The sequence below is a fragment of the Aquarana catesbeiana genome, linkage group LG03, assembly GCF_042186555.1.
Source record: "Aquarana catesbeiana isolate 2022-GZ linkage group LG03, ASM4218655v1, whole genome shotgun sequence".
In the NCBI taxonomy this organism is placed as follows: domain Eukaryota; kingdom Metazoa; phylum Chordata; class Amphibia; order Anura; family Ranidae; genus Aquarana; species Aquarana catesbeiana.
Window position 1 is genome coordinate 546482435 of NC_133326.1, and position 27738 is coordinate 546510172.

Genomic DNA, 27738 nt, shown 5'->3' on the forward strand with positions numbered 1-27738 from the left:
GGACAGTTTTGTTACTTTATGTATGTAGTATTTTTCCACTGTTTCTTTGCTGTACATAATGATTGTTCATGTAGTTAATGCGGAGCTCCACCCAAAAGGGGAAGCTCCGCTTGTCTGCCTCCTACCTGTTTGATGTCTGTTTACCTGCGCTGTCTCCATTGTACGGGCCCCAGAGCATTACTTTGCCCAGGGGCCCATGATGCTATGAAGATGGCCCTGGTGATAGGCAGAGGACCTCTCAAGGTGATCTCTCTTTTTGGGCTACATTATATCAATGAAATCCTCCCCTTTAATATATTATTGGGAGCTTATATTCCCCTTTTCCCACCATTACAAGGTCTTTGATATTCTGAGGGCAGTCCATCAAAAATGATCATTTAGATTTGTGCAATCACTGGCCAATTAAATCGCAAGATGGTTTCTTGTATCCTGCAAGGATTCTAGTAGTTAGATGATCGTCTTAACAGAATTTTAAGACACACCAAATGGCTGAAACTATCACCAAGCCAAATGATGGTGCCATGCTCAACATTAAGGAGAACTGACAGATTTTGGGGAGTCAATGTGTTAAAAACCTACACCTTCATTATATCTTAATACTGCTTTGAGGAAATCTCACCATTGTGTGAGGGACAGAGACACAAACTACTGCAAGGAAAAAACCCATTGTGGGAGGAGCAGAGACACAAACTACTGCAGGGAAATTTAAAGTGATGCTAAACCCCCAGAAATATATATATATAAACCTTCCTAATTACATTTTTTAAGCTGAGCTCCACTCAAAAGGGGAAGCTCTGCTTGTCTGCCTCCTCCCCCCTCTGGTGTCACAGTTGGCACCTTTTGGGGGGGAGCGGGTACCTAGTTTTAAAGTTCAGTCCCCCTTTCCCCCACAGCCTTCTGGGACACATCACAGGTGCCAGAAGACTGTGGCCCAGCCACAAAGTGCAGCGATTGAAGAATCGGCTTGGGTGAGGACACAGCTGGATGACTGAACTAATAAGTGCCTAATATTAAAAGTCAGCAGCTACAGTATTTGTAGCTGCTGACTTTTAATTTTTTGGGGAGGAGCCTGGAGCTCCTATTTAACTGTGCCGATATTAATATAAATGTTTCCTGTATTAAAATGTACCTGGTGATCTTGCTATTCTAATTATTTCCTCCTTCTTGGTGGCAACGATTTGCAGGCTCATAGAATCTGAAGATCATTGCCCCCACAGTGCGCATGCTCCCCCTATAACTAAATAGGCCGTGCATCACTATGCATGACTTAATTACTAGGTCATGTGATCTCTGTATTCCTCCCCCGTAGCATTGCCTGGGTTGGGGCAGAGCTAAATAGCAGCATGTAAAATGTTATGTGATGTCACTTTAGCGAATCCATGTCCTCTCTTCCAGGCCATTCAGAATGGAGTGCACTGTCACCTTGGTGGATCAGATGCATGACTGACAGCAGATCCTGCTTTGAATGATATGGAAGGGGAGGGAGTGTAATAGCTAAAGCATCGTGAATCTGGACCTTTTTATACATATCCTGTCCAACTGTTCTTTTCATCCTGCTGCGATCCTAGCTATAACACTCCCTCCCCCTCCATCCCATTCAAAGCAGAGTCTGAAATCAGTCAAACATCTGATCAAACAGTGGTCTCCAAACTGCAGCCTGGGGCTGGGTGAGGCCCTTTGCTTGCCTTTATCCGGCTCTTGGGGACTATTCATTTCACTGACACCAGTGATTGGGGACTATTCCTCCTACTGACACCAAAAATGGCAAAATATTCCTCCCACTGACACCAATGACAGTAGACTATTCTTCCCACTAACGCCAATGATGGGGGACTATTCCTCCCACTGACGCCAATGACACTGACACTATTCCTCCCACTGACACCAGTAATGGGACGTTATGCAGGCCATCATCTGTAATAAAAATATCAGCAAGGGTTGTTTGGTAAAGCCATAACTTGACAAGATGTCAATTGAATTGTAGAAAAGAAGAAATTTGTGTAACAGGTTTTGGGCTTTTTTTTGGGGCCACTTACACCTCTGCATGACGCCTGTAGTGAGATTTCCCCACAATAGTTTTTGGCTTTGCTACCAGATAGAATGTGGCCTGGTGTGCTCATTATCAGGTACTCTCACTCTCCCCTCTGGATTTCTTTCTTTTTTACATTATAGAGAATGTAGTGGGAACACCCTATGGTGGAACATTTCAAAACTTAGCAGGAACAGTCAGCGTAATGGTAGAAAAACACCTAGTGAGTAATTCAGCCTACTGGACTCCATCTATATAACATAAAGTGTATGTAAAGCCAAAACATTTTATAGTTTAGATTAGGTAACGTTTAGAACCTCTTCAGATTTTTTTTTTTTTCTCTTTGTGTCCCTACTGGGGAGATTTCCCTTCACTTCCTGCCTTCCTGTCTCAAAGACATAACGCCCTCTTAACTGCCACCAGAAAGTTTTCCCTGTTGGAAGATTTCCCATCTATCCATATTTTAGTGACAAGGGTCTTCAGGACATATAGAAAAGGGTCATCTCTGCAGAAGAGACACAGCATTAAAAAAAACCCGACTGGGGTCCTAATCCATCTCCTCTCCATCCAAAACTATAAAAAGGTTTTGATATATTTTAAATATAAATTTCAAATGGATTGATACTTTAATATTAATATTCTTGTGGTTTAGTGGTTTAGTGTCCCATTCAGAAATTGTTGTCCAGGAAAACAAATACATTTTAACAAATAACAAAAAAAAAAAAAAAAAGCAACACTGTAACAGGTGTTATAAAGCAAAGTACTGACTTTCTGAAATGTTAGAGCAAAACTTGAAGTCCCCTGCTAAAATTGCACATTTTATTTACACAATAGACTATCCCTTTGAGTTGTGTTTGGGATTCCAACAAAATAAATATTGCTTAATTTAATTAATTATTTATTTTCTTTACAAAATATAATCCCTATAGTCTTGTTGCGAAAGTTGGTCTGTTTGCAACTAAACGGAAGTGGCAAAAAGCATTAAGTCATTAAAACAAACTCCTTTCTTTAGGCAGAGGCTTTTGCCATGTATTGGTGGTGTGTCCGATAAACTATCGTTCTGTGTTTTATGGTTTTAATGTGCAGCATCCAATCACACAAAAGTATTTGGAGGATTGGAGTCGATTGGCCAGGCTAGTTTTTTCTCCTTGGCTTCACGGTCAAAGGAGTCGTATACTGATTCCTTTATGGTAGTTTTGCCCGGGATGGGCATTTCACAGATGCCAACATAATTCCTTTTAGCCACGCGGGAGCAAGTGGTAATAGTATAGGCATTGCTCCGATAACACTTCATGGAAGACATGCAAAAAGTCTCTTTCATGCCTCTCCTGAAGTTGGCGTTGTATACAGAGTATAGTGTCGGTTTGGCAGCTGAGGATCCAAAAGAGAGCCAGGAGACCGCCAAGTATGCCAGGCAGCACTGCCGCCGGTCACTTTCATCAGGGTGCCACAGCTGCACCACATAAAATGGCAGCCAGGACACCAAGAAGATGGTATTGAGCATGAGGAACATTTTGATGGTTTTGACTTTGGTCCTGGGCACAATGTTCATGGTCCGTCTGACACTAAGCCTGTCCGTGCCGATGCGCCAAATATATTTAACCACCTTATGGTAAAAGAGAATTATTAGGGCAGATGGCACAAGGAAGCCCACTAAGAGGTGGGCCACTCCATAAACTGCACCATCCCAGGATGGGGGAGGAAAAAAGTTGCAGTGCTCGTCTACGCTGTCATAAAAGAAGAAAGCTGGTAAGACAAAGGCAGCATCAAAAATCCATGAAGCCACAATCATCCTTTTGGCTTTTTCTCTTGAGACTTTGAAGCTTAAAGGATACAAGATGGTATAGAAACGGTCAAGACAGATAGACAGGAGAACATAAATCTGTACTCCAGGGGTCAAGTAGTGAAAATATCGTGCCAGCTTGCACATGGCACTGCCCAATGCCCACCGACCAGAGCTGACTTGTATCAATGTAAACGGGGCACTGCCCAAGCTGAGAAGTAGGTCCGCACATGCTAGAGAGACAACAAAATAATTTGTCGTTGACTGAGTCCGTCGGCTTCGATGGATGACGAGACACACCAAAGCGTTGCCAAAAACAGACAAGATCCATATAAGGCCAAACGCTAGACCAGCTGCTGCTATTTCACCAGGAAGGAGTAACTGGCCCGGCACTGTACTATTCCTCTTTCCTGAAGTGCCATCTTTAAAAATCCCAGGAATCCATGGCTCTCCAGCTGACATGGGGCAGGTGGTTACACTGTTATTTGGCATGTGATAGAGAATGGTGGGTAGAAGGGGATGAGATCTCTGTGCATCCATTCCATGAGCAAACACCATCTTCAGAGGATACTTGAGGAGCCTGGGAAAGATGATCATAGAGGAAGTGAAGATACAGATGAGGAGGACATGGGAGGAAGAGTTACAAGTGGACACAGAGAGAAAGGATATTGAAGGGTGTTTAGGAGGAGGACATTGAAAAATTAATGGAGAGGAGGACACAGAGGAAGAGAGGTCATCAGAGAATGGGTGGAAATGGAGAGATGGCATCAGAGAATTTGGTGCAAAAGGGAGAGGGCATCAGAAAATGGGTGAAAATAAGGAAATGGAAAGAAGATGATATCAGAGAAAAGGTGGAAATGAAGGTATGGGAGAGAACCGCAACAAGCAGGTGGATATCAGGACATGGAAGAAGAGAAGGCATTAAGGATTGGATGAAAATAAAGACAAGCAGAAAGGACATTCGAGAATTGGTGGAAATTAGGACAAGAAGAGAAGACATTGGAGAATGGGCGGGAATGAGGACAAAGAGAGAGGACACTGGAGATTGGGTGAGGATGAAGACAAAGAGAGAGGACATTAGAAAATGGGTGAGGATGAGGACAAATAGAGAGGACATTGGAGAATGGGTGGGGAAGAGAACAAGGAGAGAGGACATTGGAGAATGGGTGGGGAAGAGGACAAGGAGAGAGGACATTGGAGAATGGGCGGGGATGAGGACAAGGAGAGAGGACATTGGAGAATGGATGGGGATTAGGACAAAGAGAGAGGACATTGGATAATGGGTGGGCATGAGGACAGAGAAAGAGGACATTGGAAAATAGGTGGCGATAAAGACAAAGAGAGAGGACATTAGAAAATGGGTGGGGATGAGGACAAGGAGAGAGGACATTGGAGAATGGATGGGGATGAGGACACAGAGAAGGGACATTGGAGAATGGGTGGGGATAAGGACCAGGAGAGAGGACATTGAAGAATAGGTGGGGATGAGGACAAAGAGAGAGGACATTGGAGAATGGATGGGGATTAGGACAAAGAGAGAGGACATTGGATAATGGGTGGGCATGAGGACAGAGAAAGAGGACATTGGAAAATAGGTGGAGATAAAGACAAAGAGAGAGGACATTAGAAAATGGGTGGGGATGAGGACAAGGAGAGAGGACATTGGAGAATGGATGGGGATTAGGACAAAGAGAGAGGACATTGGAGAATGGGTGGGGATGAGGACAAGGAGAGAGGACATTGGAGAATGGGTGGGCAAAAGGACATCAGAGATGAATACAAATTAATAGAAAATATTGAAGAAAAGGAGGATGAGGACAGAGGACATTAGAAGTTGACATATACAGTTGTTGAAATGAGTAGATAGCAAGAATAAATATTTGATGATAAGAAATAGAAAAAACATGAAAATAATTAATTAATGCAAACATTTGTATATTTTCATTATTTGTTTTTAAATGCATTTGAAAATAAAACTAAATGGTAACCACGAACACCTGATACAGTATCTCGCAAAAAATGAGTACACCCCTCACATTTTTGTAAATATTTTATTATATCTTTTCATGTGACAACACTGAAGAAATGACACTTTGCTACAATGTAAAGTAGTGAGTGTACAGCTTGTATAACAGTGTACATTTGCTGTCCCCTCAAAATAACTCAACAAACAGCCATCAATGTCTTAACCGCTGGCAACAAAAGTGAGTACACCCCTAAGCTAAAATGTCCAAATTGGGCCCAATTAGCCATTTTTCCTCCCTGGTGTCATGTGACTCGTTAGTGTTACAAGGTCTCAGGTGTGAATGGGGAGCAGGTGTGTTAAATTTGGTGTTATCGCTCTCACTCTTTCATACTGGTCACTGGAAGTTCAACATGGCACCTCATGGCAAAGAACTCTCTGAGGATCTGAAAAAAATAATTTTTGCTCTACATAAAGATGGCCTAGGCTATAAGAAGATTGCCAAGACCCTGAAACTGAGCTGCAGCACGGCGGCTAAGACCATACAGCGGTTTAACAGTACAGGTTCCACTCAGAACAGGCCTCGCCATGGTTGACCAAAGGAGTTGAGTGTACGTGCTCAGCGTCATATCCAGAGGTTGGCTTTGGCAGAGGTTGAAGGGATGGGGGGGTCAGCCTGTCAGTGCTCAGACCATATGTTGCACACTGCATTAAAGGGGTTGTAAAGGTATTTTTTTTTTTTTTTTAAAAATAACAAACATGTTATACTTACCTTCACTGTGCAGCTCGTTCTGCACAGAGTGGCCCCGAACCTGGTCTTCTGGGGTCCCTCGGCGGCTGTTTCAGCTCCTCCCCGCAAACATTTACCACCTTAATGCGAGCTCCCTCGCATGGTGGTGAGTGCTTGCGGGCGCACTCCTGTGATACAGCCGGCGGCTATAGCCGTCCGCTGTATCACTCGGCCCCGCCCCCCGGCACGCCGCGTCATCGGATGTGATTGACAGCAGCGCGAGCCAATGGCTGCGCTGCTTTCAATCCATCCACTGCAGCCAATCAGCGACCAGGCTGAGCTGCAATGAAGATGACGAGGACGAGCAGCGAAGATTCGAGGCGTCAGGTAAGTAAAACGGGGGGGCTGGGGGCGGCGGTACTGTCAAAAGTTTTTTCACCTTAATGCATAGAATGCATTAAGGTGAAAAAATTTTTACCTTTACAACCCCTTTAAATTGGTATGCATGGCTGTCGTCCCAGAAGGAAGCCTCTTCTAAAGATGATGCACAAGAAAGACCGCAAACAGTTTGCTGAAGACAAACAGACTGAGGACATGGATTACTGGAACCATGTCCTGTGGTTTGATGAGACCAAGATAACGTTATTTGGTCCAGATGGTGTCAAGCGTGTGTGGCGGCAACCAGGTGAGGAGTACAAAGACAAGTGTGTCTTGCCTACGGTCAAGCATGGTGGTGCGAGTGTCAGGGTCTGGGGCTGCATGAGTGCTGCTGGTACAGGGGAGCTACAGTTCATCGAGGGGAACCATGAATGGCAACATGTACTGTGACATACTGAAGCAGAGCATGATCCCCTCCCTTTGGAGACTGGGTCGCAGGGCAATATTTCAACATGATAACAACCCTAAACACACCTCAAAGATGATCACTGCCTTGCTAAAGAAGCTGAGGGTAAAGGTGATGGACTGGCCAAGCATGTCTCCAGACCTAAACCCTATTGAGCATCTGTGGGGCATCCTCAAACAGAAGATGGAGGCGTGCAAGGTCTCTAACATCCACCAGCTCCGTGATGTCATCATGGAGGAGTGGAATAGGACTCCAGTGACAACATATAAAGCTCTGGTGAACTCCATGCCCAAGAGGGTTAAGGGAGTGCTGGAAAATAATAGTGGCCACACAAAATATTGACACTTTGGGCCCAATTTGGACATTTTCATTTAGGGGTGTACTCACTTTGGTTGCTAGCAGTTTAGACATTATAGACTGTGAGTTGAGTTATTTGGAGGGGACAGCAAATTTACACTGTTATACAAGCTGTACACTCACTACTTTACATTGTAGCAAAGTGTCATTTCTTCAGTGTTGTCAGATGAAAAGATATAATAAAATATTTACAAAAATGGGAGGGGTGTACTCACTTTTGTGAGATACTGTAAATGGCTCAATATTTGTGTTGGACTATAAACTAGCAGATCTCATTAGCGGACAGTTGGATAAATGGCTCTATATTTATTTAGGCTGTATCTGGTCTATAAATCAGTGGCTTTTGATGCACAGTTGAATAAATGGTTCTATATTTAGAGTGTTTTGAGGCTATAAATCAGCAGTTGTGGATGTACAGTTGGATAAATGGCTCTATATTTAGGGTGTATCAGGGCTACAAACCAGCGGCACTAGATGTACAGTTGGAAACTGGAAAATAATATTCAGTATTAATAGGAAGGACACACAAGAAATGAACTCCTTGGCTTATGTGTTTGTGACGGGAGTGATATCATTTGCTGTAAGAAGGCCATTAGTACAATCTACTTGAGAGACGGAGCAGACTACTATTCTGGGTAAAATCTGTCCTGCGTGGTGCTTCTCATGCAACACGCCCAGCATCTCTGACGTCTGGGTTGCCATGGCACTGTCTGAATGCAGCACAGTGCGATGGTCATTATGCGACCTTGGAGACCGTATAGATAATGAGGAAATGGGGGGGCAGATAGGGAAGATGGGTTGAATTAATTAGCTTAAAAGGCCCTTCACATCCAAATTGTGCCCATTAACCCCTGTAGTGCTGCAGATGTGACCAGGCGTGTCTGTGACATCACTGCCAGAAGCTATAAACGAAAACAAACCTTTCCCGCTTTCAGCACACTTTACAGAAAAGCAAGGGGGCCAGAGACGGGTGCAAACCAAGGAACACATACTATAAATTAGGGGTACGTGTATAAAGTGAACGACAAACTGGTTAGGCCGCCATTTGTCAGTTGCTGCCCAAAAGGTCAAAAGATGTGAAAAGCATTCAGCACCCAACAAGCTTACTGAATCAAGTTATATAGCTCTGACATATTCTGCAGTGCTGTACAGAGGACACTGAGCCAGTCACATCAGTCTCTGCATCAGAGGAGCTTGCACTCTAATGTCCCACCACAGTCATGCACTATTTTTATTTTAGATTTAAATAGCTCTGACATATTCCGCAGTGCTGTACAGAAAACACTGAGCCAGTCACATCAGTCTCTGCACCAGAGGAGCTTACACTGTAATATCCCACCCCCCGTCACACTATTATTATATATTTAAATAGCTCTGACATATTCCATCGTGCTGTACAGAGAACACTGAGTCATTCACATCAGTCAATGCACCAGAGGAGCTAACACTCTAATGTTACACTACAGGACACACCAATATTATTAGGGATGCACAGCGAGTACGAGTACCAATACTTTGTGTTGCGATTTGCGTCCTTACAAAATGAATGGAAAAAAATCGCACTGCGATTTGAACAGGAATGCGGTGTGATTCCTGTCCGAATTGCATGTGGTTTCCCCACCACTCCTGTGTGATCCCAGGCTTGTCATAGCGATTTCGGCCTGGGATCACACAGGAGTGGTGACGCATACAATTCAGACAGGAATTGCACTGCATTCCTGTTCAAATTGCATGAGATTCTTTGCCGTGCGATTTGCAATCATTCATTTTGTATGGACACATATCTCACCGCAAAGTATCTGTTTTGGTATCGGGAGCATTTTCAGGAGTATTTGTGAAAATACTCAGTATGCACACCGATAATGGTATCGATGCATCCCTAATTATTATTATACATTTAAATATTAATAACATATTCCATAGTGGTGTACAGAGAACTTTGAGCCATTCACATCAGTCTCTGCACCAGGGGAGCTGACACTCTAATGTCACCACCCTCGTCACACTATTATTGTTATACATTTAAATATTAGTAACGTATTCCATAGTGCTGTACAGTAAGGGGTAGGGGAAGAGGGAGCACCCAATATCCAAAGAAATGCAAAAAAAGGGTTATATTTTGTGGTTGTTTATTGAAAGAAGCAAAAATGGTCATTCTAACGCGTTTTGGTGGAAAAGACTTCCCCTTCCTCAGGGCTGCAACTCTTTGTAGGCTGGGGAACAGGGAAAATCCCACACAGACCGCTGTGTTGGCAGCGGCAGCATCAACTGTCGATGCTGCCACTGCCAACAGAACGATCTTAGATCAATTCTGATTCTGGTATTACCAACACACCCGTGTGTGATTTTCCCCATTCACCAGACTACAAACAGTAGCAGCCCTGAGGAAGGGGTAGTCTTTTCCCCCGAAATGGGTTGGCTTGACCGTTTTTTGCTTCTTTCAATAAACGACCACAAAATATAACCCTTTTTTTGCATTTCTTTGGATATTGGGCGCTCCCTCCTCCCCTTCCCCTTATAGTACATGCGGAAACTACCTCAAGGCCGTACCCAAAGGCAACAGCCCAGGCCCCAAAAAGGTGTAGGTGGGGCAGAAAGCATTGGAAGAGAACTCTTCTATCCTACCACCACCATCACCTAGTCATCGACTTACAACCGACTAAGTCAGTCCAGCGCGATCTCCAACCCGACAGATAGTGCTGTACAAAGAACACTGCCATTCAAATCAGTCTTTGCATCGGAGGAGCTGACACTCTAATGTCCCGCCACAGTCACACTATTATGATTATACATTTAAAGAGCTCTGACATATACCACAGTGCTGTACAGAGAACACTGAGGCATTCACATCAGTCTCTGCTGCAGAGGAGCTGACACTCTAATGTCCCATCACAGTCACAATATTATTATTATTATACATTTAAATAGCTCTGACGTGTGCCACAGTGCTGTACAGAGAACACTGAGCCAGTTACATCAGTCCCTATACTAGAGGAGCCCAAACTCTAATTTCCCTACACAGTCACACACATATTAGGGCCAAACTGATTGAAAACAAAATTCAACAACTAATTTAATTTGAACAGTAGGACTACAGCTATACATAAAAAGGTCAGTCTAATTTGAAATTTCATCTGGTGTGCAGGGATGCTGGAAATCTGATATAATAAGTGGAAGTGTCATTTAGTAGTAAGAGTAATGTTAAGCAGGAGACAGGTAGTTAGCACAAATCCTGGGAGTCATTCTTCCTGGTATGTACCCCTCCCTTTTTGGGAACTTTAAAAGTAAGCTTAGGAATGATTCATTTACTATTGGACAGTGAACTGAATCAGCAAAGATTGTTCACATAGCTTAAAGAAGAGCTACATTGAAATATTCAGTATGTCCTCATGTAAAATGCTGCATGCTTGCTAAGTAAGGTGCAATGTAACACAACCAGGTATTTATTACCTCCCACAGAAATGACAGTACTGCCCCTGACAATGCCTTCATGCCTTTTTTTTCTCTTCAGAGGACAGCACCATCTTTGTTCAGGTATCATCCAAAGTCACCATCTACTTCCTGGACTGAGATCCTAGCTCAGAGATGACACAGTCATGTCAATCCTGGTGCCTGTGCAGTTTTTCCCTGTGTTCACAAATGTCTGACTCAGATAAGCCAACAACACAGAACAGTCTCTCACCATGTGATGTGCTACTGTTCTGTATAAAAAAAAATAAAATAAAAAAAAGAGGCAAATTCTTGCTTTCAAAATCTTACCTATTCTGTAAGCACCTTTGTCCAGATTGTCAATATCCAGAGACACCTGTTGTTGTGTGTGCACCCACGTCACCTATCACTGTGCGTTTGTAGAAACATAGAGGATTTTATCTCTTGTATAAACAGCTGTATGAGAGCTCAGCGTTCACCCATTGTACTGTGATTACCGGCTTCCTCCACTTGTACATATATCCCTTCCGTGTCTTTAAGGGCCCATTGACACTATTGTGTTGCGGTAATGCACGCGTGTTTTTGTGCATTGAATTTTGAATGGGCTGCATGATGTAACATACTGTAAATATTTTTATAAGTGTAGCGCACCCCAATTCTTATATGGTCCAATTCTGTCCTAAATCACAAGGGCATTCATGCCTTAGCTCCCATTCACCCCGGTGCAACGTGTCATGCGACCTGACAGTTTCAAATTACATGACAAGTCACACGCCATTGTCAGTGTTGTGCCAAGAAAGGTCCCCCGTCGGATAATGCCCATCCTGTACTGCGCAGGCACAGCACTTGCGCAGTACGGAGCCGCCGAAAATCTCCGAACATGAACAGCTGTTGATCAGCTGTACACAACGCCTGCGCAATCAAGACGACATTGTGCCATACTCTGCCGTACGCTCCCGATGCTCGTGCAACTCTGCAAGGGGCGGATGCATACAGAAGAGGCCGCATGATGGGCAGAGCTCATACAATTGGGGGTGGAATTCTCAAAGGGCCGGTGTCCTGTCGAGAAATGTCCCCCATTGGATAGTGTCCGCCCTATACTGTGCAGGCGCAGCGCTTGCGCAGTACGGAGGACAAAAGAGACGCCGAAAGTCTCCGAACATGAACAGCTGTTCATGAGCTGTACACGGCGCCTGCACAATTAATAGTACATTCTGTCACACGCTCCCGATGCTCGTACAACGCTGCAAGGGGCAGCACAGAATGGGCAGAGCTGATTACACAAACGAAGGAGTTTTACAATGATGGCCAGAGCTCATAAGGGCGGGTAGTTCCATGTTACATACATAACACAAGCAATTTCAATACTTTACCCGCCCATCAACATCGCTAAACCCACCCATCAGTTGTGTAAACATGCCCCGCAAAGATCCGCCCATTTTAGAAATGCACCCCCACGACCATCGGGAGCGTGTGACAGAATGTACTATTAATTGCGCAGGTGCCGTTTACAGCTCATGAACAGCTGTTCATGTTTGGAGACTTTCGGCGTCTCCTTTGTCCTCCGTACTGCGCAATCACTGCACCTGCGCAGTACAGGGCGGACACTATCAGATGGGGGGACCTTTCTCATCAGAACACCGGATGTATTATTGAGAAGCGTGTAAGGGGCAAATTTCTTGTGTTAGGTAGTTAAATAGGTCCTGCAAATCTGCCCATCAACATTGCAAAACCCACCCTTCAGTTTTGTAAACACGCCCTGCAAAAACGTGTAGTTTATTGAGAAAACCACCCCCAACTTATCAGCTCTGCCCATCATTGTAAAATACGGCCTCTTCTGTAGGCATCCGCCCCTTGCAGAGTTCAATGAATAATACACTCGCCCCTTGCAGAGTTACACGAGCATCGGGAGCGTGTGGCACAGTCTTAATTGCGCAGGCGCCATGTACAGATGATCAACAGCTGTTCATGTTCGGAGACTTTCGGCGGCTCCTTTGTCTTCCGTACTGCGCAAGCGCTGCGCCTGCGCAGTACAGGGCGGGCATTATCCGACGGGGAACCTTTCTCATCAGAACACCGGCAATGGAACCGCTCATATCACCGCAATTCATGTTGCAGCGATTATGAAAAAAGTTCCTGCACTGCTTTTTACAGATTTTATTGCGACATGCATAGACTTCTGTTTAATAAAGTCACAAGCCGTAATGAAATCGGCAGTCTAAATCACGCTGATGTGCAGCTTTGAAATTTCGATGAAGTAGCCATGAACCAGGGCAAAATGTGCATTACAGGTAACATGCTGAGAAGTGTAGGTTTTATTGTGCATTACCACAACACATTAGTTTTGATGGGCCCTAAAGTTCAAGGACACATAGGCTAACATGGAAGGGCATTTAGAGGCAGAAAAACATGCCAACCGCCTCCAACAGCTGTGTTTTTATGCTGTGTGCACGACGCTTTAGGGTGGCCGTAAACATCTCTGCTGGGGTTATCATTTTTTTCCTGTTCTATCCACTATGTCATTTACTGACTCTGCAGATAGTAAACAAGTTCTCTCATTTCAGTAGCCAATGCAGGCATTGCCACTGTCAGCCCCAGTGAAAACATCAGCTATAGTGTGCAAGAGCAATGGGAATTTGATGTAAAATAGAAATAAAAGCAATGCAAAAAATACCAGAGTAAAAAATAAGTATATGAATGTTTCAGCAGACATATACACTCACTAGCCACTTTATTAGGTACACCTGTTCAACTGCTTGGTAACACAAATTGCCAATCAGCCAATCACATGGCAGCAACTCAATGCATTTAGGCATCTAGATGTGGTGAAGACGACTTGCTGAAGTTCAAACAGAGCATCAGAATGGGGAAGAAAGGGTATTTAAGTGACTTTGAACGTGGCATGGTTGTTGGTCCCAGACCAGCTGGTCTGAGAATTTCACACACAATCATCTCTAGGGTTTACAGAGGATGGTCCGAAAAGGAGAAAATATCCAGTAAATGGCAGTTGTGTGGAGGAAAATGCCTTGTTGTCATGGGTAAGAAGAGAATGGGCAGACTAGTTTGAGATGATAGAAATACAACAGTAACTCTAATAACCACACGTAACAGCCAAGGTATGCAGAATACCATCTCTGAACGCACAACACATCGAACCTTGAAGCAGATGGGCTACAGCTACAGAAGATCACTCCTGTCAGCTAGAACAGGAAACCGAGGCTACAATTGGCACAGGTTCACCAAAATTGGACAATAGAAGATTGGAAAAACGTTGCCTGGTCTGATGAATCTCGATTTCAGCTGTGACATTCAGATGGTAGGGTCAGAATTTGGCGTAAACAACATGATGCCTTGTATCAAAGGTTCAGGCTGGTGGTGGTGGTGGTGTAATGGTGTGGGGGGATATTTTCTTGGCACACTTTGGGTCCCTTAGTACCAATTGAGAATCATTTAAACACCACGGGCTACCTGAGTATTGTTGCTGACCAAGTCCCTTCCTTTATGACTACAGTGTACCCATCTGATGGCTACTTCCAGCAGGATAATACACCATGTCACAAAGCTCAAATCATCTCACCACTGGTTTCTTGACCATGACAATGAGGTCACTGTATTCCAATGGCCTCCACAGTCACCAGATCTCAGTCCAATAGAGCATCTTTGGGATGTGGTAGAACGGGAGATTCTCATCATGGATGTGCAGCCAACAAATCTGAAACAACTGCATGATGCTATCATGTCAATATGGAGCAAAATCTGAGGAATGTTTCCAACACCTTGTTGAATATATGCCACAAAGAATTAAGGCCGTTCTGAAGGCAAAAAGGGGGCCAACCCGGTACTAGCAAGGTGTACCTAATAAAGGGTCCGGTGAGCGTACATAGACTATTGTTCTCTAAGATCTACACAAGGGCCTCATTATACTAATCGTCATGTTGCATGCCTATTAATTTAACATGGGCCCCCAAAAGGAGTCGATGGGCCAAGAAATGCACCCACCTCAGTTGTCCTTTAGGAGTTTAACATTTTCATTAAACACAATGAATGAATTAATTTTCTAATGCCCCCTTCTCTCATGGGCAGAAAGCAGCTCCTGCCCAAATCGCCATTCAGTGTAGAGTGAAGGTGTTGAGAGGGGTCAACGAGTGAATGTTTTCTAACTCTGCAAATGTGATTCAGAACTAGAGAGAACATTACTTTATATATACTTCTCAATAACCAAGGATATAAATCTACTTTGTGTGCACCAAACCCAGAAATTACCTTGTAAAAGTAGCAGTGACATCATCACTGTGCTGAACATAACCTGTGCAGAGAGCAGAGCTGTGAGAGAGACCCAGCAGACTCCACCCACTACAGGCTGCCTGCAGAAAACTACAGGAGGGGGCGGAGACAAGACCAGTCACCCTGTACAAGGAGAGAGAGCAGCAGTGACCGGTCTTTATTACAGGAAGCTTCTACACAGAGGCAAAATTTTACTGAATTATTGCACAGATCTAGAAGGTATACAGAAACAAGTAAGAATACATATTCCTCATTTATTTAGACAATAACTGCTTATTCCATCATTGCTTAATGTGCCCTAATGCGTCCTCATGTATTACAACTTTTATCTTCATCTTCCTAAAATGTCTGTAAAACGTCTCCTACTGCTAGTTAGTTACTTATTATTATTAATATTAATACAAATAATAATACTATTATTACCTTCAATATTGTTATTAAAACAAATACTAAAAACTAAGCACACCAACTATCTTTTTATTATATATATATATATATATATATATATATACACACACAATGGGGACGGAAAGTATTCAGACCCCCTTACATTTTTCACGCTTTGTTACATTGCAGCCATTTGCTAAAATCATTTAAGTTCATTTTTTTTTCCTCATTAATGTACACACAGCACCCCATATTGACAGAAAAACACAGAATTGTTGACATTTTTGCAAATTTATTAAAAAAGAAAAACTGAAATATCACATGGTCCTAAGTATTCAGACCCTTTGCTCAGTATTTAGTAGAAGCACCCTTTTGATCTAATACAGCCATGAGTCTTTTTGGGAAAGATGCAAAAGTTTTTCACACCTGGATTTGGGGATCCTCTGCCATTCCTCCTTGCATATCCTCTCCAGTTCTGTCAGGTTGGATGGTAAATGTTGGTGGACAGCCATTTTTAGTTCTCTCCAGAGATGCTCAATTGGGTTTAAGTCAGAGCTCTGGCTGGGCCATTCAAGAACAGTCACAGAGTTGTTGTGAAGCCACGCCTTTATTATTTTAGCTGTGTGCTTAGGGTCATTGTCTTGTTGGAAGGTAAACCTTCGGCCCAGTCTGAGGTCCTGAGCACTCTGGAGAAGGTTTTTGTCCAGGATATCCCTGTATTTGGCCGCATTCATCTTTCCCTCGATTGCAACCAGTCGTCCTGTCCCTGCAGCTGAAAAACACCCCCACAGCATGATGCTGCCACCACCATGATTCACTGTTGGGACTGTATTGGACAGGTGATGAGCAGTGCCTGGTTTTCTCCACACGTACCGCTTAGAATTAAGGCCAAAAAGTTCTATCTTGGTCTCATCAGACCAGAGAATCTTATTTCTCACCATCTTGGAGTCCTTCAGGTGTTTTTTTAGCAAACTCTATGCGGGCTTTCATGTGTCTTGCACTGAGGAGAGGCTTCCGTCGGGCTACTCTGCCATAAAGCCCCGACTGGTGGAGGGCTGCAGTGATGGTTGACTTTCTACAACTTTCTCCCATCTCCCGACTGCATCTCTGGAGCTCAGCCACAGTGATCTTTGGGTTCTTCTTTACCTCTCTCACCAAGGCTCTTCTCCCCCGATAGCTCAGTTTGGCCCGACAGCCAGCTCTAGGAAGGGCTCTGGTCATCCCAAACGTCTTCCATTTAAGGATTATGGAGGCCACTGTGCTCTTAGGAACCTTAAGTGAAGCAGAATTTTTTTTGTAACCTTGGCCAGATCTGTGCCTTGCCACAATTCTGTTTCTGAGCTCTTCAGGCAGTTCCTTTGACCTCATGATTCTCATTTGCTCTGACATGCACTGTGAGCTGTAAGGTCTTATATAGACAGGTGTGTGGCTTTCCTAATCAAGTCCAATACTCAGGACCATGTGATATTTCAGTTTTTCTTTTTTTAATAAATCTGCAAAAATGTCAACAATTCTGTGTTTTTCTGTCAATATGGGGTGCTGTGTGTGCATTAATGAGGAAAAAAAATAATTTAAATGATTTTAGCAAATGGCTGCAATATAACATAGAGTGAAAAATTTAAGGGGGTCTGAATACTTTCCGTCCCCACTGTATATATACTGTTTATTTATTTTTGGGGAAGGAATAATAAGGTTTTAATTGCTGTCCCTTCATGTTTCCCTTGATATTTTTTGACACCAGGACAGGAAGATTTAAAAAAAAAAAAAAAAGGATGCCTAAACCCTAGTACACACCGGCCAAATGTCGGGCGGCATTGGTTCAATAGAAACCGGCCGACATTCAGCCTGTGTGTATGGCAACCGGTCCAAGAAAAGTTGGCAAAAAAAGGCCAAAAAAGCACAGTCGGGGAGATCGCTGTACTAACATTTGATCATTAGTACAGTGGCTCCGACCGGAGCTGTCAGTACTAGGCTTAAGGGAGATCTAACTTTAAAATTTTTTTTTATTGCTGTCTGTGTTCCTAATGGAGAGATTCTCATTGTCTTCTGTGTCTCAGACATCCAATGTGGATACAGACTGTAGTCAAATCCTGACAGGTTTGAACCTTTTACTGCTTCACCCGAAACAAAAAAAACAACAAAAAAAAAGGTTTACCATTATTAAATTAAAGTTTAACTCCGAGTATTGAAAATATTTGCTAAATATAGAAGGCATGTGTATTCTTACTTGAATCTTGTCTCCGCCCCCCTCCTATCGGTGTCTGCAGGCAGCCTGTAGTGGGTGGAGCCTGCTATCTCTGTGCCCAGGCTGTGTATAGCACAGTGATGATGTCACCATTACTTTAACAAGGTAATAGTTGGATTTGCAGAGGCATTTAGTGCATGGGTTTACATCCTTGGTGGTAGTTAAGAAAAATGTGTTTAAATGAAAATGTTTGTGCCTGGAGTTCAGCTTTAAGATATAAACTCCAAAGAATAAAGACTCGTACACACGATCAGCTTTTCGGACAACCGTTCATCTGTTTTTTGTTGCATGCTAGTCTCATGTTGACAGTGAAGAGGTTACTAAGCATACGAAAATTCTCGTACGACAGAATACGTCAGAAGTAACGTCATGTGTTGAATAGTTTTGTATGTATACGTTCGTTTCTGAGCATGCGTAGTCTTGCTCTTACAATTTTTTTGGATGAAAACCGTACTGATTAAATGAAAATCAGACGATGAGTTCACATCCGACAAAAATTTTATAGTCTGCACATCCAGCTTTTGTTGGACGAAAAATCGGAATCGGCTGTCGAAAGCACCATACTAACGATCCGAAAATCGGCAGATCGTTCAAGGAAATTTGACTTCCAATTTTTGTATCCAGTGCACGGGCCTTTAGATTAACTCACATAGGGAATTTTCCTCTGATACATGAAACACAGTATTTCATTATGACCTGGAGGGGTTCCGACCTCAGGACAAGGTGAGTATGCGGTAAAGCAGGGGTTAGCTAGTGTTAGGGCTTAGTTTAGAGGCTATGTTAGGGTAGTGGTAGGCCTAGGGGTTCAGCATTTTAGGGGTGAAAAAAAACACTTTGACCATTCGGCGCTCATAGCCCCCCCCCCCCTTTGAAATATATACCTACCTAGCCACACTCCCCTCACTACTGGAGCTCTCGCTATCAGAGCAGGACTTTTGGATCTGGGGTGGCATGTGACATCTCTTATGTAATAGTGCCTGGGCCTGAGTGGCTAATCGCCTGGCTTGAACATGGCAGGGAGGAGAGAGCGCCATGGCTTCAAAATCTACACCAGAGCTTAGATAGGCACAAATGCTGCAGCAGTGCAGAAGAGAGTGTTGCCGCCTTGAAGGTGCAAAGTGGCAGTGTCACTTTAAGTGTAAAGGCAAAACATTTTTTCTTAGTTTTTGATGGAGTAGGGAAGGGTTAAGGTGACCATACACTGTACAATCTGATTGTATAATCTCCTTTAGATCTACCATCAAGTACAGTATATAGTGCAAGAGCCTGCCTGATTTGATGGAAACAATGGAATGAATTGTTAAGGTGTGTCCTCAAATAAACAGTTTTGGTAAAATCGGCTACAGATAGATCAAAATTCAGCGGCTTCAGCAGGGATTGACCAAAATTTTGATCCATGTACCAATCGACTCCTACACAACCAGCCTGTTGGAAAATTTCCACATGATCATCGCTCCTGGCTAGTCAGAAGTCTCCCCGCTGTCTGAATACAATAGCGCAGTGGGGATTTCTCCCATTCGCAAGTGTGTGGATGGGGGGAATAAAGTCATTTTTTTTCTTTCATCCTGCTGGTCTGTGGGCTGCTTAAAGTAGAACTATGGGTAAGGCTGGGTTCACACTATTGTGAATTGGATGTGGGTTTCCCTGCATCCAATTCGCACAACAGAAGATTTTGACCGGCTCTCGATTGAGCCGGTTCACATATCTCCACAGCGGCTCAGGCGAGATTTGCACAGCAGCCCTGTGCATCTATTGGTCCATTTCAGGTCTGAATTCAGCCAAAAATTCAGGCTGAAATTGGACCTGGAACTGTAAACGCACTGGACTCCTGCTGTGAGCTGCTGCGTGCTCATATGTGAACCCAGCCTAAAATGTTTTCCTTCATTTTGGATAGAACAAGTGAGGGTTATAACCCCTGTCAGATTTTTTTTTGCCATCTGTGTTCCATTGTATAGATTTCACTTCACTTCCTGTCCCATAGCCAAACAGGAAGTGAGAGGAAATCCCTGCAAATTAAGGGAATTCCTTGGGGACCCCCAGGTCACCAGAACTAGTGTCCCTATTGGAAAATTTTCCTTCTAATACTTTTCTGGGGACAACCCAAAATCTGGAATTTTATTTTAATTTCAATGATAATGGTAAACAGGACAAATAGAGAGGATGAATCTCCCAAACGGGCACAGACAGCATTAAAAACTGGTAGGTGTTCTAATCCCTCTCCACTCAAAGTTTTGCCTTTATACTTTGATAGAGATTGTACAATCGCTATACAATCAGATTGCATAGTTTATGGCCAGCTTTAGCCCTGGTTCACATTGATGCTACTTTGAAATCGCGCTACTTCACTTGAAGTAGCGCAATTTCAAAGTAGCAAGGTCAGCGCGATTTCAGCTGCTACTTGATAAACATCTGTGTGGCTTCATGCACAGATGTCTATTGAAATCGTACCTGAAATTGGCAAAAGTAGTGCAGGAACTACTTTTGCAAATTGGTGCGGTGCCGGAAGATTGGTGTCGCACAGATTGGAACAGTGCCATTGCCTCCAAAAGGCTGCGACTTGTCATGCGATTTGATCTCTCAAATCGCATGACAAATCCCTCCAATGTGAACCTAGGCTTAAACTTCCTGATTTATTGCTGTGTCTTCCCCGGAGGGATTAACCCTCTCTATGTCCTGGTTACTATTGTCAACAAGACAGAAAGTGATGGGAGAACAAAAAATCTTTCAATGGGGACCCTTGTTCCTATGACAACTCCTAAATGGAAATTCATTCACTTTGAAGAGATTTACTTTTTATTTCCTGCTGCATCTTCAGGATAGAAAGTAAAGGAAAATCTCCCCACTTAAATCTAAAGAAAAACATGTTTTGGTTTTACATACACTTTAGGCCCCAATCACATCTAGGGATTTGGGATTGCGGGCAGAACCGCGGCAATTCTGCCCACGATTTCAAATTGCGCTGCAATGCTGGCAAAACGCAGCACGCACGTGTAAACGTGGTGTGGTTTTTCTGCAGTCACGGCTAACTGCATTGCATGAAGCTTGTCACCCAGAAGAATCGCCTGCTTTGCACGATGCGGTTTTGCCACAATAGCAGAGAGATTTATCGCACCACAATTGTGGCATAATTGCACCGCATTTAGCTGCCATTGAAAATGAATTGTACCTGAACACCCTTTGCATCGTTCTGCCAGCATTGCAGTGCGATTTGGAATCGCAGGCAAAATATATATATATATATATATATATATATATATATATATATATATATATATATACACACACACACACACACACACACACACACACACACACACACACACACACAGGAAATATGTAAGGACAGCCATAAATGAACATGGGGGCTCGCTCACTTGTTCATTTTTGGGATATTTCTGATCTTCCTGATTGGTCTGATGGGACAATGTATTTGCTCTCTTTTCTTCATAGAAAAGGGAAGGATTATCTACCCATCACCAAGATATTTTCCAAGGTAAGGCTGGCCATACATTATACAATTTTCTTGTACAATTTTCCTTTAGATTTACCAAAACCTCGTAATATGAGGTCAGACTTAAACACTTTTAATGTGTATGCAATCAGGCAGGTCCTTGAACTACATATTTGGGGGGGGGGGGGTGACATTGCTAGGGGGTGGCTATTGGGGCTATAGCCCCGATTCTGGGGCCCATAGCCCCGAGTCTCTTGTCGCAGGGTGCCTGCCTAACCAGCGGGTTGAGGCTGCTGCGGCGGGCGGGCTGGCTGCATGAGAGAGGCGGAGGAGAGGAGAGGAGCGGGTGGACAAGCAGAGATGACATCTCTCTCCGTCTGCTCCACATCAGCGCTCTTCACAGCCTAGCCTCTTCAATCTGAGAGCGAGGTGCAGTGAGCAGCAGAGAGATGACATCATCTCTCACTGCCCGCCACACATCAGCGCACATCAGTTGGCAAATGACAACCCACATCTGGTGGCCAGTGACGTGGCAAATGACAATCTGCAAATGGTGGCAGGAGATGTGGCAATCTGCAAATGGTGGCAGGTGACATGGCAGGTGACAATCTGCCAATGGTGGCAAGAGATGTGGCAAGTAACAATCTGCAACGTAGCAAAGATTTGGTTCCGATTAATGGTGAAACACCCAAATAGGTTGGCACCACATCCCTGGAGAAAATTTAAGTAACAGTAGGGAGGAATAAGAGATTTTCACGGTGCAGGGTAATTAACAGAAAAGAAAAGTAATAAATAAAAAATATAACTTTTAATTTATAAGGGATTTTAACGGTGCACCGATATGGCCATGTCAGGTTTTCAGTGCTAGTTGATGGTTGTGCGGTGGCTGACCTGGGCTGGGGTCACTGTGGGGTAAGCACCTTCTGTGCTATGTCCAGTGGACACTGTGCTTTTCCTGTATAATTTTTGTTCTTTTGTTCTTTGGAAAATATGATCACTATGTATTTCTATTTTTGTTGCTTATATTTCTGTGTTTTTATCTTCAGAATTGTAAAGTGTTGGATGATATCAATCTTCGGCCTGCTTATCCCTTGAGAAAGCAATTCAGCGAAACATGTCGGGCTAGTATGCGGCCATATCATCTCAAAAACACAATTGTGTCCTGTTTGACCACCGTAACTGTATAAACACTGCAATACCTGTAAAATATGTACTATCTATATGTTTTTTAACTTTTGAATGTAAATTAAAAATTATATTTTTTATTTATTACTTTTCTTTTCTGTTAATTACCCTGCACCGTTAAAATCCCTTATTCCTCCCTACTGTTACTTAACAATCTGCAAATGGTGGCAGGAGACGTGGCAAGTGACAATCTGCAAATGGTGGTAGGAGATGTGGCAAGTGACAATCTGCAAATGGTGGCAGGAGACGTGGCAATCTGCAAATGGTGGCAGGTAACATGGCAAGTGGCAATCTGCAAATGGTGGCAGGTGACGTGGCAAGTGACAATCCACATCTGCTGCCAGGTGAAAGTGGCAAGTGACAATCCACATCTAGTGGCAGGTGACGGTGGCAAGTAACACGCTGCATCTGGTGACAGTGGCAAGTGACATGCTGCATCTGGTAGCAGGAGATGTAGCAAGTGACACGCCCAGGGCTCCCACTGATTCAGCAGTATGGTGAGTTGAACCACTTCATTATATATAATATAATGTAACAATAGAAATAATGCACTTCAATCACCCTGACACCATATCAACCATGGTGCCATGATGATTGAAGGGCCAACACCAGCCATTGCCCGTGAAAAATTGCTTACCACCTCCCCCCCCCCTCCCCCTGCGGGCATGCAAAAAGGTTGGTGACCGCTGCTATGGGCTCTAGCCCCAGATCTTTTGCAGACCTAGCAACGCCCCTGGTTGAAGGTAAATCTAAAGGAAATTGAATAAGAAAATTGTTTAATGTATGGCCAGCCTTAAGCCTCGTACACACGCTTTGAATTTCGGACGACAGAACGTCTGATTTTTGTGGCATCCTAGTCTCATGTCGAAAGTGAAGAGGTTACTAACAATATGAGAATTTTAGTTTGACAGAATACAGCGTCAGAAGTGACGTAATGTGTTGAATAGTTTTGTATGTATTCTTTCGTTTCTGAGCATGCGTAGTCTTGCTCTTGCGATTTTTTTATGTACGAAAATCGTACTAATGATACAAAAATTAGACGTTGAGTTCACATCCAACAAAAAATTTATAATCTGCACATCCAGCTTTTGTCTGACGAAAAAGTGAAATCGGCTGTCGATAGCACCGTACTAACGGTAAGATTTGCGGACGATCAGTCGTCGCAACACAATTGACATCCGAAAATCAAAGCATGTGTACGGGCCTTTAGACACCTCTACTCCAGTTATCTCCACTTGCTTCCAGGTCCCGTGCTGGCAGCCAGGCTGATGGCTTGTGAATACAGAAGGTCGGTTGCTCGGCTCAGGTGCCATTCAGAGAATGCTTTGCTTTTATTGAATAAATGCAAAGCCTTCTTTGATTGGACGGGGTGGAGAGCGTGACATCACCTCCACACCTCATCCAATCAGAGAATGGTTTGCCTTCATTCTGAAATTGCAAAGCATTCTTTGAATGGCACCTGTGCCAAGCAACCGACCATCTGTATTCACAAGGCGTCAGCCTGGCTGTCAGCACGGGACCTGGAAGCAAGTGGAGGTAACAGGAGTAGCGGTATCATACATTAGCCATTTTACCTCCCCAATGTCATGTGATTCGTTAGTGTTACAAGGTCTCAGGTGTGAATGGGGAGCAGGTATGTTAAATTTGTTGTTATTGCTCTCACTTTCTCATACTGGTCACTGGAAGGTCAACATGGCACCTCATGGAAAAGAACTCTCTGAGGATCTGAAAAAAAGAATTGTTGCTCTACATAAAGATGGTCTAGGCCAGTGATGGTGAACCTTGGCACCCCAAATGTTTTGTAACTACATTTCCCATGATGCTCATGCACTCTGCAGTGTAGTTGAGCATCATGGGAAGTGTAGTTTCAAAACATCTGGGGTACCAAGGTTCACCATCACTGGCCTAGGCTATAAAAAGATTGCCAAGACCCTGAAACTAAGCTGCAACACGGTGGCCAAGACTATACATCGGTTTAACAGGACAGGTTCCACTCAGAACAGGCCTCGCCATGGTCAACCAAAGAAGTTGAGTTCATGTGCTCAGTGTCATATCCCGAGGTTGTCTTTGGTAAATAGATGTATGAGTGCTGCCAGCATTGCTGCAGAGGTTGAAGGGGTGGGGGAGTCAGCCTGTCAGTGCTCAGACTATATGCCGCACACTGCCTCAAATTGGTCTGCATTGCTGTCATCCCAGAAGGAAGCCTCTTTTAAAGATGATGCACAAGATAGACCGCAAACAGTTTGCTGAAGACAAGCAGATGGTGTCAAGTGTGTGTGGCGGCAACCAGGTGAGAAGTACAAAGACAAGTCTGTCTTGCATACAGTCAAGCATGGTTGTGGGAGTGTCATGGTCTGGGGCGGCATGAGTGCTGCCGGCACTGGGGAGCTACATTTCATTGAGAGCACCATAAATGCCAACATGTACTGTGACATACTGAAGCACAGCATGATCCCCTCCTTTCAAAGACTGGGCCACAGGGTAATATTCCAACATGATAACCACCCCAAACACACCTCCAAGACGACCACTGCCTTGCTAAAGAAGCTGAGGGTAAAGGTGATGGACTGGCCAAGCATGTCTCCAGACCCAAACCCTATTGAGCATCTGTGGGGCATCCTCAAATGGAAGGTGGAGGAGCGCAAGGTCTCTGACATCCACCAGCTCCGTGATGTCATCATGGACTCCAGTGGCAACCTGTGAAGCTCTGGTGAACTCCATGCCCAAGAGGGTTAAGGCAGTGCTGGAAAATAATGGTGGTCACACAAAATATTGACACTTTGGGCCTAATTTGTATATTTTCACTTAGAGGTGTACTCACTTTTGTTGTCAGTGGTTTAGACATTAATGGCTGTGTGTTGAGTTATTTTGAGGGGACAGCAAACTTACACTGTTATACAAGTTGTACACTCACTACTTTACATTGTAGCAAAGTGTCATTTCTTCAGTGTTGTCACATAAAAAGAGAAAATAAAATATTTACAAAAATATAAAGGGTATACTCACTTTTGTGAGATACTGTACATAGTATATAAGAAAGTCTCCCTTTAGCCGTATGTCTATGCAATCCCTTAGATCGATGGTTAGTGGCAACCTCAGCCTGGACTCCCTCCAGGTCATGCCCCCAACACGTTTCCCCCCGGCCCACGGAGCCTAATCATGGGGATATACACTATATCTACACTATAGTGTAGTTACATTGGTCCAAGGTGATCCAATGTAATTACGTATAACATACGGATGACTAGAAATTTTCTTTAACTTTATGTGCACTAAACAACTCTAACTTATGTTATGACGAAGAGTAGAGTCAGAGATGTTTTGTAGTCATGTCCTATGGTAACAATGCTGCTCCTCCAATGATACGGTACAGAGAGAGAGAGAGAGAGTTGTCACCCTAGGACAGGAAGTGTGTTGCTGCCAGGATCACCAGGTAACAATAAAGTACAAAAGTCCACCACTACATCCAAGGTCTGTTGAGCTGCAATATATTAATTTTTTTATCTTGGGTTAAAATACACTTTGATACTTGTCTTTTCTCAATGAATAATACCCTTTCCACTATCTGTATGTAGGGAAATCAGGCCTAGTAATTCCTTAAATATTCCTACAATCAATTAGGGCTTCCAGCGACAGTCTGTTGGGATCACGTCGTGCCCCCTGTGTATGCACCATCTCATCTGAAGCAGGGACCAGTATCACAATTATTTCCAGAATCCTGCAGGCCTCTTAAACTCCATTGTATGCCTGTAAAGTGCGAACATAGATTGTCCTCAGCCCCGGTACCACCCCCAGAACCCTGGATCTCCATGTGTATTGTCCCCCAGATAAGACTAGGCCTGGCATCACTGCCCCTTACAGAGGGACTGTGTACCATCCAGGCTACGCTACATGTGTGACATCGACACCCCCCACCTAACATGGGGTCCCCCTCTTTTAAAAACAGCGCATCCCCCCATGTTAGATATATATATATATATATATATATATATAGATCTCCATCCCGGTGTATAAATAGATGGCCTTCAGCTCCAATATTCTGTCATTATTGCAGCAACAACAATTATGGATGGGATTCCCATCAACGGTGACATGAGATCTATATATATATATACACACACATACAGTATAATATTTATCACACATACAGTATAATATTTATCACACATGATATATATATATATATATATATATATATATATATATATATATATATATATTTTCATATTCATAATGTACTATAGAGTGTTACTAGGATCTCCCTTAAAGATTATTCACAATCACTGTATTCTATGATAATGCACAGTGACTGATACTCTGTATAATAACAATCACAGATTACTATTTATTGGATCCCCTCTGTACCAATACACAGTAATTAAAGGATTCCCTGATCAGAACACTTTCACTGTATTTCCTCTGTATAGTAAGATACACTGCCTGATTTCTTGCTAATAATAATCATAATAAAAGATAAAGAGTTAGACTCACCAGTGAGATATAATGTATCATGTCATCCTCCTCCTGATGTGGGATTAACCCCTGCAACTGCCTCCCCCCCTCCTCTCCGATGATCCATCACACAGCCACCGAGACCTCAATCTGCACACTGAGCTGACTGCAACAAAGATCAGGGCTGACCCAACATAGGGACCCTCCTACCCCTCTCCATACTACAGGGAGGGGGTCTCATCCAGGCTCTGCCCCTCTCTATACACTATATACAGTCTTCATTCTACATGGGGGGTCTCATCCATGCAATGCCCCTCTCTATACAATGTATACTGGCTTAATGCGTCATGTGGGGGTTTCATTCAGGATCTGCCCCTCTCTGTGCACTATAGACTGTCTTCATACTACATGGGGAGGGGGCTCATCCAAGCACTGCCCCTCTCTATACAGTATGTAGGGTCTTATTACTCCATGGGGGTCTCATCCAGACTCTGCCCCTCTCTGTACAGTATACACTGTCTTCATACTATATGGGGGGTCTCATCCAGACTCTGCCCCTCTCTGTACAGTATACACTGTCTTCATACTATATGGGGGGT

At 43.6% G+C, this 27738-nt stretch overlaps 1 protein-coding gene across 2 annotated transcripts; it reads right to left on the reverse strand.

The window, feature by feature from the left end:
• Positions 1–1995: 1995 nt before the first annotated feature.
• On the reverse strand, positions 1996–27413 carry GPR19 (G protein-coupled receptor 19). Of its 2 annotated transcripts, none has more exons than XM_073621522.1 (2): positions 27179–27413; positions 1996–4850 (listed from the first exon to the last, which is right to left on the reverse strand). In XM_073621522.1, the coding sequence occupies exon 2, from the start codon at positions 4578–4580 to the stop codon at positions 3123–3125; it is 1458 nt and encodes a 485-aa protein (XP_073477623.1). In that variant the 5' UTR covers positions 4581–4850; positions 27179–27413; the 3' UTR covers positions 1996–3122. The 2 variants fall into 2 exon arrangements, with proteins under 2 accessions (XP_073477623.1, XP_073477624.1); XM_073621523.1 differs by having other exon boundaries at positions 1996–4392; positions 27179–27410.
• Positions 27414–27738: the final 325 nt, after the last annotated feature.

What these genes read in the sequence shown, in the direction of transcription:
- GPR19 (XM_073621522.1), bottom strand. Translation starts at nt 4,580, where the DNA reads ATGCCATCTCTCCATTTCCACCCATTCTCTGATGACCTCTCTTCCTCT.